The 12222-nt window shown below is 41.4% G+C and overlaps 1 protein-coding gene across 1 annotated transcript in view; it reads right to left on the reverse strand.

The window, feature by feature from the left end:
- The window catches only part of acbd6 (acyl-CoA binding domain containing 6), a 30711-nt gene that overhangs the window by 16364 nt on the left and 2125 nt on the right, over positions 1 to 12222 (reverse strand). Inside the window, exons 3-6 of the mRNA XM_023954617.1 lie at positions 11981 to 12077; positions 7650 to 7726; positions 4111 to 4216; positions 2998 to 3087 (exon numbers count right to left, since the gene is read on the reverse strand). Coding sequence (XP_023810385.1) covers positions 2998 to 3087; positions 4111 to 4216; positions 7650 to 7726; positions 11981 to 12077 — 370 coding nt within the window. The remainder of the gene's footprint in view (positions 1 to 2997; positions 3088 to 4110; positions 4217 to 7649; positions 7727 to 11980; positions 12078 to 12222) is intronic.

Consider the following 12222-nt stretch of genomic DNA (forward strand, 5'->3'; position numbering starts at 1 on the left):
CGTTCTACGACCGTGAGGTTTCCTGTGGGCCACCCGCGTGTCCTGTGCAGGTTTGCCCAGTTTTAAGTTGTAAGGGATCAGGTGTGTGAATATTGTCATTCTTTTGCATGGCAAACCTGAAATGGTCTAAAACAAACTGCTGAATGCTTTTAATCAAAATGTACTTGGTAGGCTGACAAAGTAAAACATTCTTAACTGCAGATAATTCTTTATTAATCTGTTCCCATTTGCTCTGGAACAAAGAAAAAGCTCAGAGGGTAAACCCTAAATTCTGTCATTATATTAAATGGGATGTGAGGGTCATTTTAAGCAAACACTGTTATGGCCTGTCCCACTTTCTCTGAGAGTATTAGCTGAGGAAACACAAGCATGGGAGCGGGAGTTTAATGGACCATGCGGACACCAGGACCCGCGGCACAGTTGGCAGGTGGCAGATCTGTGTATTCAAACACTCGCAGCTACCTATTGTGGTCCCTTGATCCTGGATTAACTATCAAACCAGCTCTTAATGCAGGTTACCAGGGTTTGAGAACGATTCACTGAAACAATCAGTTGATTAATTTCCAACGATTTTCCTCCTCTGCCAAAAGAATAATACTTTTTGTTTAAACTCTAGAGTGCCCCTCCCCTTTTTTAATCAACAAATTAAGCATAAATCATGCTTGATCTTTATTTACTGGTCGCTCAGCAGTTGGTAGAGGTCGAGAGAGATTACTGGTCACTCTTATATTCTGCAAACAACCCAAACAATCCTCTGTTTGCGTCGTAAAATGAACCAAGTTTTCTTTGTTTTGTGTTGAGGAATTTTGGGGCCGTTGGAAGCAATATAAATACTCATTACATTTTATTCCCAGCAACAGGAAATGGCGTTTTTAATTTCCTCATCTCTTTGTTTTGCCTGCAGTGAAAAGCATTTTATGCATTTTCTACTTAGAAACATAGGATTGTGTAGGTCTTTCATGGTGTTTTTCAAGGTTTGAAACAGAACTTTTCTAAGTCCTCACTATCAGTTTCTTGAATCTTTTACGACCAACAGTGATGCTGAGGTTCTATTCTGGACTGAACCGTCTCTTCTAACCACCAGTGTATGGTGGAAATGTCCCACTGGTCCTGCTAACATCTCTTTTTGAAACGTCTGTTAGTGTTTGTTGCACGTTTTTTGGTCAAAGTGTCTGATCCAAAAGAAAAAGAATACGAAATGTAGAGATAGATGCTTTTAAAACATTATGGGAAATAAAGAACAGTCTGATTCAACCTTTCCAAATTCCTACCTGTGAAAAGATTTATGCTCCCAGCTGTGACTGCTGAAAACTCCTAGCACTTAGGCGCATTAATTCAAACTTTAATGAGGAATACATGACTGCAAATGTGCAGCATCATGGGAGGAAAAACAGGCAAAACAGCCTCTATCTGGACATCGGTCCCCCTTAGCTGTCATTATCTTTATATGGCTGTAAATCATCAGGGAATTGTTTTGTAGTCATCTCCCTATTACCCCCTCCACCCCCCAGCAGGCATCCAAGACCAAAATGCCACACATGACCACAAAAGAGAAAGCCATTTGTGAGATGTCCTGATTATGCGGGTTGTGCAATGTGAAACAATTTGCCTGATTACTTCCAATTGATTTGTTCTCCCAGTTAAAACCTCGCCGCCGAGCAGCGTGGCGAGATGGACTTTGGCGTGCGGCTGGGCAGGGAAGAGGAGCAATTTCTCCAATGTGCAGCTGAACCGGCTTACGGCTGAAACTAAAGCCGCCTGCGTGCTGCTAAACCTTCAGAGCCTAAACAGAAGGCTAGCTACTGGCTAACTGTGTCTGCTAAAGCCTCGGGGGATTTGTTTGGGGCACAAAGTGAATTAAAGGTGACCTTCTAAAAGAGATGGAGAGGATGGAAAGACAGAAGGACGGCGGAGAGGAGACTGTTGGCCCATGGTGTCCCTGTACATCTGCTTCATTCTGATTCAGCTTTATGCAGAACACACTTTCCTGTGGTACGAAACCTCATGGTGCGTCACATAAAATAAATGTATACATAGTAATGCACCACACATGGACGTCCAACTAAAAAAAGAAGCAGTCCATAAATTAAAAAAATAAAAAGCATAAAAAAGTGAAGAGGCAGCACAAGAAAGTGTCAAACAAAGCTATATTTGAACCTTTTTCCTTTAAAAAACTTTTAGAGCTTCAAGGACCATAAAACTCCAAAAGTGATGTAGAGTCTGGTATTTTCACTCCACTCCTCATTCAGACTTAGTTTACATCGTAGCTGGGGTTTGTTTTTACAAATGGTTTCTTTAAAAAGACACACTGATGAAAATCATGTTTTTGGTGTTTTTAAAAGGTTTTTGTGGCATTTTTCTCACCCATGTAAAAAGAAGATTTAATTTCAAATTGCATTTCTGAAAATATCTTTATTCAAAACATTGTGAATCAGGAGCAGACAAAAAAACTACAATTGAAAAAGCTGGTAGCTGTGATGCAGAACGTACTGTGGGCGGGCCACAAGGTCGCTGCCCCGCCCCATTCCGACTTATCCACTCGCAGATGAATACAGCGTTCCCCCGCGTGTTCACGGTTCAATATTCACAGATTTCAGCTTACCAATACATTTTGATTAAAGTTTGTTTGATCGATGTTTCTGGTCATTGAGACGACATAATCATCAGGAAAACACCACTGGGATCCAGAGATGATCGGAGTGGGACTGTCCCTGCTTCTAAAAGTCCAAAGCTGATGACCCACTTTGTCAAACTTTATGCCTAATCTTCAAACATGTTATAAATTCCAGAAAAAACTTTCCTAATTTAAGGACTTTTGACTACTGATGAATACATTTTCCCAAAAGAAACATTTAAACAAATATCTCAAATTTGCTTCATAAAATGTCCCATTTAAAACAATAATTGTGTTTGTTTGTTTAATTTTTATTGAAACAAATGTTTATTATGTTTAGTCTGGGTTCTAAAAAGGCTGAACAGCAGAGACCTGCATCTCACCTGAAGGTTGATGTCTGCTTTGTGCTGCAGCAGAACCGACACCAGCTCCTTGTGTCCTCGGTCACAGGCCCAGTGCAGGAGAGCGCGGCCCTGCGGACACCAGCAGAGCGGTCAGCCGCTGCAAACTCAATGCCCCAGAGGAACACAAATGCACAGAGCCTCCTGCTTTTCTTTTACCTGATGTACGGAGAAGGAGCAGTCGTTTATTAGGATTCACCTTATCGGTGAAACGGGGGGAAAAATGGAAAAGTCCAACACACAGTGTGCCAGTGAACATCACACAGGCGTTCACTGGCACCCCCCCCAGGTCTGGATCCTGGTTTTCTAATAACCCCCCCCCCCCCCCCCCCCCCCCCCAAAGCTCATTTTTCAGCAAGGCCGATTAGTGAAAGTCCAGTTCTGTGCTCACATCATATGGATCACTGGGGGGGCCGCTCTGCTATGCCCCCCCTCAGGTGTTTTAAGGCTGACTGGTTATTTTTCAGCAGACCAGTTAGCTGCCCCCCCCCCCTCTTTAGCATATCACTGTTTTCCATTGTAATCAGAAATGTACTTTCATCAGAGACGACAGTTCACTGATAATAATATACACATTTCAAATAAACCAAATATTTTTTACTAATAAAAATACTTTTGTCTCAAACTAATTTGCACAATTTTCAAACATTTTTCCGTTATTTATAGTTAAAATTAAAATTACTTAAAAAATGTATTACATGATATTAAATGTACATATTAAATCTACAATGCAAATTGGTTCACTAAAAACTACAGTTTAATGAAAATTAAACTTAAAGTGCTAAACAGATATTTTATTTTTCCAGATTTCGTTTTTTCAAACCAAACCATCAATTCTGTTTGTGTTTCAGTTCAACAATGAATGTGAAAAGAAGAGGAGAAGTGGGAGGGTTAGGGTCAGGTTGGCGTCTGCAGTCAAACTTCACCACTGCCCTCTGTTGTTCAGCGAGCTGAGCTACAAGATGGAGAGCTGTCAATAAAAGCTGAACACAGACAAGCTTTGACCGTGAACTCAGCAGCTGACGATCAAACGTTTCTGAAACACCTCACATGAGCAGCGGCCGTACGTTTGCAGGCTGAGCTCCGTGTCTGTACCTCCTCATCTTTAGCATTGACATCCACTTTCTGGGAGCCGATGGCATCGTTGATGTGGTCAATGTTGTTTTCTCTGCAGTAGTCAAAGATGTTCTTGTCCTCCTCCCTGAAAGCCATAGAAGAAGAAACAGCAGCAGGTCAGTCAGGACATCACATTTTTATCAGCTTCAGGGCGGGTCTGGTTTGTTTCCACCGTTCTCAAAAGAACTGCTGGGAGAGACTCCAGCATTCCCAAGACTGAACTAACAGAAAAAGGAGGGATGGAAAAACCCCAACATGCGGCTTGCAGCGACCTCCAACTGTTCTGTGTAGCTAAAATATTCAGATGCAACGGTTCACTTTCCCCACGGATCAGTTCTAACCTCGATTCTTTGGGTTTTGTTTCAGTTCCATGAATGATTTGTGTTTTTACAAAACAACAAAACCTGAAAATTCTGAAGAATTTTCTGATTTCAGACATTTAGAAAATCCTTTGAATAGGAGAGTCCAAAATAAAAAAGCCAAATTATTTAATGAAGACCAAATCTGCTGAATCCAGCTGATGTTGATGCAATGATCCAATGCGACTGTTTGAAGACTTGCTTTGATTTGTGTGTGAATGTGTGCGTTTCCTCCGTCTGTCCGTCAGCCCCCTGTCACATCCCTCAGGACACCAATGGGGAGGCACCATTCCACCTCTAATTATCTCTCCGTGTCCAATCACATCCTGGCACCAGCAAAAGAAGGGAGGGGTTTGGGGGTGTGGGGAGAGAAAGGCCAAAATCTCATTTACAGCTTTAGGCCTTCCCCTTCTTCTCCCCCATGCGGGCCACTTTGATGATTTGGAGCTCTATTGTGAGACGGTCACAACCACAGCGTGTTCTGAAAAGACCAAACCTCCAGCTACACACCTGCATGTTAGCAAACTCTCTTGTAATTTAACCTGACAGGGATCTTTGGTGGAAAAGACGATTCAAGTCACCTGATTGGAGAACCTCAGTCAATACATAACTGAACTTTATTCCATACTAACCCTGAGCTGTAACCACAGTGGTGGGAGTGTAATGACGGGTTATTGGACCATCTGTGAAAAGGAAAAACTGAGACAAAAAACAAAAAGTTCTGAGCATTTCATTAAATCTACACCAGAGTGACAGAGTTCAGGTCAGGGGTCTGCAGGCCCCCCAGCCACAGGTGGCTCTGAAGAAAAGTGCAGACAAACGGAACAAATAACAGTTTGAAGGTTTGATTTGTTTTCACTAAAAAAAAAACTTTTTCTCATTTCCATTGAAGCGTTTACTGTCAGATTACTGAGCAAACAGACGGTAAAATGTTAAATCTACTGTCAGAGTGGATTCATATCAGAAGAACATCATCTTATTCCATTTATGTGTATAGATGTTTTTGAAAATTGTTCATATTAAATTGTAAAAGGAGAAAAAGGATGATGGTAAACTGCACTGCTGTAAAATCAGTTCATTATTAAAAAAATAAATAAATAAAACACTGAGGTAATTAATGGGTTATTGGCCTTTTTCTGGGTTAAGGTCGGTCCATATGGCCTCCTAAAGCCCTCCCAAATTATGATTTGTGCTTTTAGTTTCTGCTTTTGTTGAAAGAAAAACCTCATAAAGTCAAATCATTTTGTTCTAAATTAGGAATAAATAGGCTCAAAAGAAAGAAAACAGAAAAACCTGAGCATGAAATGGGGCACATAAAGTTGAATCTTTTACTTAGATGCCCCCCATCCCTCACCGCCCCCCTGCCGTCCTCTCATCAGCCCACGGTAAATTATGAATAACTCATTATGCTCGGTTATGTATGAGCATGTTCATTTACATACTTCTGATTACCGCGGCCATGTTTATTCATGAGGCTTCATGCAGGCGAGGCCACACCCACTTCCTTGTCTGATGGCCATTGTGACCCCAAGTGTCCCTGATGTGTTGCTGCCATCCGTCTCCCTTGACAACTAATCAATAGGTCAGATCAGTCTTTTGTCGATGGTGGGACAGGGCTGCTCTGACGGATGCATGACACATTTTATATATATCTGTATATATATATATATATATACACACACACACAGTATATCCATATATACATATAGAGACACAAAATAGGGTCATCTTAGGGCTAAAAGACACACAAATGTAATACATTCCACATTAATTAATGCGTTGCTGGCACACATTACTGCCATGCGGCCCATCATTTCAGGCACAGTGAAGCTTTCCTCCAGACGTAAACACACAGGCTATAAACAAACAAATGATTAATGTATATCCTATAAACGCCATAACATCAGAAGTGCAGCAAGGGATGCTGGGAAGGTCACAGGCTACTCTGTCTCTTGGGCACGAAGGGTTTTTTGTGGGAGTGTGGGCGAAGGTTTCACGCTCACACGTGTGTGTCCGGTGTACGGGCAGATATGTCCTTCATCCATCAGGCTTAGCTGGTCACCGTGGTAAAGAGGACTCATCTAGCTGGTCTGAGCTTCGCTGATCAACAACTTGGCCACACCATCCATCAAACGCACACAAACACCTACACAATCTGTCTACAAATTTCCTGCAGGAGCCCCGTTTAGGTTCTCAAAGCTCCGTGGAAGCATGAGAACCAACAGGAACACGTGTTCCTTAGCATGCAGAGCTCGTAGAGCAGAGACCTGCAGTCCGTGTGCTTCTTTTTTATATTTATATATATATTTCCGAAGGCTGGACAAGAAAACTAAAAACATAATTTACAACCTTTTCAATCCCCCTCTGATCAGCTCAGAACCCAAAGGACATTGCTAATCAATCCTTCCAATGTCAATATGCACACCCCACTGGTGGAAGAGGATCCGGCAGTGAGCAGAGCAATTAACTCTCCTCCTCGTTAACAGGTGCTCGGCTGTTTAGTCTGTCAGTGAGAGAAAGGAAATTAAAATCCAGCAGAGCAGCCAGTGTAACGCTGCAGGCGGGTTAAGCATGACTTTGGTGGAAAACACGTCCAGCCTGTGAGCAGGTGCATGGGGGGGGGGGGGGGGTTAATGCCTTGCTTCTGGTTGGTTTCCTGCGATGCATCATTGCTGTGGGATCTCTGCGATCGTTCGGGGAGGCCTGCTGTTCTCCACAAGACCCCCCCCCTGAATTTTCATGTAATTAAAAAGGGGAGACTCTGGATCCCAAGACCATGCATACTAATCACATGCAGCCGTTTAGGAGGAAAACCTGCTGGAGTGATTCACACGTCTCATCTCTGCATTAAAATACTGATGGGGGTTTCTAAGCTTCAGTAAGTTCATCAGAGAATTTATTCCATGAAAAGAAATCAGACATTTCCAGGCCTCATTTGCTGTCACAATCTACAGAATATGAAGACGTGACGCAGTAAAGCACTCGCAGGGACGTGTGGAGAGGTGACCAAAGCATGAAACGACGGTGACTGAAGCCTCTGAGGAGAGAAAAACGGATTTGATGCCAACATTTCCTGTGGAACTGATGAGTCTTTTCTCTGCATGACTGATGTCAAAAACTGATTCTGGTGTGAGGTGGTCTTTTTTTTTCCATCAATACCTTATCGTCTCCTCCTGGTACAGGGAGCTGACTGTTGCTCCTCCAAAGCCGGTCCTCCTTTCTGCTCCCCGTCTTTCCTGTGACAACAACACGCCGTTAAGAAGGAACCACCACCACCCTCCAAACACACAATCAGTCAGAGATGAGACTGTCCAAAGCTGAGCTGCCACACAGCAGCCCGGTCCACTGTCGTCCAGCTCATCACGTTTCTACCCACAGCTTTGGGGACGAGGTCGGAGCTATTGTGTCCAAAGAGGACGTCTTCCGTCTGACGCCGCTTCCCTGGATCCCATTTCCTTACTATTGTTACTTTACGCTGCAAAAACACAGAATCTCACCAAATATTTGGTCTAGTTTGTAGTTTAAAAGTCTAATTCCTTCTGATCCACTGAAACCAAACGTACTAGAAACGTATTGTAAGACAGACTTCCTGTTGAGTCATTGGATCCTGAAAACATCTTATTTCATGGAACATCCCTGATGCTAAACATTTATTCTGCTTAGTTTATGGAGGTTTACTCATAACAGAAGCAAAGATACAATTACATGTGATTTTTAGAGGGATTTTTAATTTAAAATGTGATATTTTAGTCTAACTCTAAGATGATTATAGTCTGAAAATAAGATTATAGCACTTGTGGGAAAAGGTGTATAAATATAAATACTTTACCAACCTAAATATGATTGTTTATAGCTAATGTTAAGATTTTATTTTAAATTTAAACGGCAGCTCACCCAGACTTATCTTTTACTTACTTTTACTAGTTTACTGGCAAACTTTTTCCCTTATAACAAGAAAAATAACATTGTATTCTGTATTTGTTTTTTGTTTTTTTTTCCATTCTTTTAATTCTCATTTTTATGGAATTTTGTGCGGCGGGTTTATTTTACGGATTGCTTCCTCTAAACCACATTAAATTAGGAATGAAAAATGCTGTATGAATAACTTTCACTTGATTTGATTTAAAGCAGGCCAAACTACCCCCCCCCAGTGTTTAGGCCAAAGGAAAAAAACCCAACAAAAGAAACACAAAAAGTTAAAACACTTATTATGCTTTAATTTGTGACTCTTTTGATTTTTTTTTAAATTCCATTTTAAATTCAAATCAACAAATGTTTTATAAGCCAGACTTTTCTTCACAAAGCAACCTGGACTGACAAAGAAACCCCCACAAATCAGATTTCAGGAAAAGGGCCGAGTGGGTAAAACATGACAAGAAGCAGAACAAGCATGCATGCACTTTTGGGACAACCTAATTTCCTTCTGAAACTCAGAATATTCGCTGATGCACCGGGCCGGCTCCTCTGCAGCATAATGTAATATAAAGCCAGTGTCTGCTCAACAATTGAGACAGGGACAGAGGTCAGATTGTGTCTTTTGTTCTCTCCCTGCTTCTCTGTCTGTGCACTCCTACTTACAGCATTTAACTGTTCCTGCAGAAGAATAGCTGCTGCCATGCGCCGCTGCTTTGTTCACACTAACACAATCAGGCTGCATTTGCTGCGCTCTCCTCTGGTTTTGTGTAACTGTGAGGCTGAGTCAGCAAGAGCCGCTGCACAGAACGGCTGAAGAAAAAAACCCGACATGCGTTTGACAGTGACACTGTTCAAAGAGAACATAGATGAGAAAAAAAGAGCATGTAATGTAAAGGGACAGGAACAGTGAGAAAGCATAGCAGCAGCTCCAGCAAAAAGGGTCATGAAGAAAAAGGACAAGAAATTCAAAAACAACACATCATGACTTATATTAGAAATGTAAATAAAATCAATCAAGTTTAGCAGGAATTACAGAAGAAACCTCTGGTGTGTCAAAAGACTCATAACCCTTATTGTAACAGTAAAATCTGTCCAACACAAGAGGCCTTCAGCTCTCATCTGTCTGCTCAGCTGATGGACAGGAATAAATAAATAAATAAATAAATAAATAAATAAATAAATAAATAAATAAATAAATAAATAAATAAATAAATAAATAAATAAAACAAAAATAGAACAGTAGAATAAAAAACCGAACTTGGACTATTTTGCATTTCCAGCTGAGAAAAAACATTGAACTGCAGTAGATTGGTTTTATCTGAATTATGCTTAGAACACATAATAAGGTCACAGCTAGTTTAGTTATTAAACAACATAAATATAAAGTCATTTATTTGACAAACACTTGAGAGGATGGATTTTTTCAGAAGGGGGAGCAGAGCTTGAGATGGTGTCACATGGCGTCTCTTCAAACTTCATTTTACAGATAACTGCTTGGGTTATTTCAGAGTTTGTGTTTCTGCACCTCCTAAATGTATGTGCATAGTTCAGTTAAGTGTAGCTTTTGGAAAATCCGACTCAAACAGGCTGAATACACTGATCTGCAAAGCTGGGGACGTGGATTCCTGATAGCATCCGGGATAACTCCATCCATCCCCACCCCCAGCTCCTGGACCCCTGCAGGGGAACACAAACCCCCCTGAGGAAGATCTGAGCGTCACAGAAGGTCTTCCCTTCCTGTGGGAATTCAACTTTATCCAACTTTATTTATAAATGGCTCTCCTCATGCTTCACTCCAAGTGCTTTATAATTAAAAACCAAAACAGACACAGAAATGTCAATAAAAACCCAACCCCCCCCCTTGCCCCCCTCCCCTCCATCAACACATACATCCCTTGACCCCCCACACAATGAATACTTCTTAACTAGTAGAAGACACTTAAGGCTCTGCTGTGAAGAATCAGCCAGCTCAGCCACAGGAACATGGCCACCGGGACAGACGGGGCTCCATTCCACTGCCTGAGGCCGCAATGTTGGACCCCAGCCGCCCCAGAAGGGCGAGAACCACGGCAACAAACACCGACCATGCCGGCAAAGCCCTGGCACAAAGGATCCCCTCAGGAACTGTTCCATGAAAACATGCTGACCTCAGAAAACCACCTGACAGTTTTATGTGTTTGGTTTCAAACACTGCTAGTTTGCACTGATCTGTATCGTAACAGATCCTCTTTTATCGGAAATTTGGTGATCGGAGCTCTGCTGAAAATGCAATTTCCTCCTGGGATAAAATAAAGTCTTCTGACTAGAAAGGTTAAAAATAAAACTTCATTAAACACAATGGATAAGCTGAACAAAACATGACAGGAAAGATGCTTCTTTTAACTCCTACTGTGGTCAAAGTGGTGAAGGAACATGTTTATGTTAAAACCCTATACAATACTTTTATTTCTTTGCAGCTTCACAAAAATAACAATAAAAACAAAAAGATAAAAAGAAGAAGAAGAAATGGTTTATTGTGCTTTTATATGAAAACATTTTGGAAATCCTCATACTGACTGGCATCTATAATTCAATGATTTCCAGAGAAATTCTTATCCCAGATAATCAAGTTTTAAAAATACTAAAAAGTATTTGGAAGTTCTTTAGTCTGCAGGAATCCTGACTAAATGACACTGACACCTACTGGCAGAGATACGACACTACATCCCCCAAACAGAAAAGACAGAATGGTTGTGGTTTTGTCATCAGGGGGGGGGGTATTCCAGAAAGCAGGTTATGCTAGCTCCCACGGTAAGTTTGAGGCTAAGGAAGTTGATAACCTCAGCCTTAGGTTCCTGAAATGGAGGTATGTTTCAGGGTAGGTCAAGTTGCCATAGCAACTCATGCTCTGAACATAACCTGGTCTGGAGCAGGTTTAGTTGAAGGTTAGTTTGTTTACAGAGAGGGGAAGCAGCATGGCGTGTCCATTTGAAGATGATTTAGTGGATGAAGAAGCTCAGATAATACTTTTTCCACCATGAGAGGATGATAAGTTGGATAATTTATATATATTTCTCCAAGCGTTTCCATGGCGACACTGGAAATCTGCGATCTATTGAGAATGTCTTTATGTACCTGCTGTGCACGTGCATTAACCCAGGGTTACCAAGTGGAGCGTAATTACGCCAACTCATATCCGGTCTTTGGGAACCGACATACCCAGAGTAAGCAAGTTCAGGCGGATTTCAGCCAGAGTTCAGGATTAAAGTCAGGCTAGTTTAAACATGCTTCCTGGAATACCCCCCAGGTTTATTTGTTATTGGAGTCTGTTTTCATGAACATTAAATACCAAACTGATGACAGATATGATTTTCCAGCATTTTGCTTTCAAGTAAAGATGGTAACAGTAAGAGAACCGATGAAGATATGGCATAAAATCTGCTGAATGATCAACATACAGAAGTGTCAGAAAATAAGAGAAACCAATAACTTAAACAAGTGAAGACTACAGGATCATTCTGGTCACATCTAAACATCATCTAAAAACACCAATGTTCCATTTATGAGCGCTATCCCCTCACGAGTGCTTCACTTACCTTTGCGATGCCTTCAGGGTCCAGCGCGTTAACACAGGTTATGTATTCTTGCATTGCCTGCTCTGCATCCATGTCTCCAAGCTGCTTCCAGGCTTGCCTGTCAAAACATCACAATTCCCTTTTAAACATTTATTTATTAAAAACAGGACATTATGAAGATAAAGAATAAACACAAAGGTAAAAGTATGCCAGAATTTAGCCATAAGCTACATTCCATCTGAAGTCTCCGTGTTATGGAAGAA

The sequence above is a fragment of the Oryzias latipes genome, chromosome 4, assembly GCF_002234675.1.
Source record: "Oryzias latipes chromosome 4, ASM223467v1".
NCBI classification, from domain to species: Eukaryota; Metazoa; Chordata; class Actinopteri; order Beloniformes; family Adrianichthyidae; genus Oryzias; species Oryzias latipes.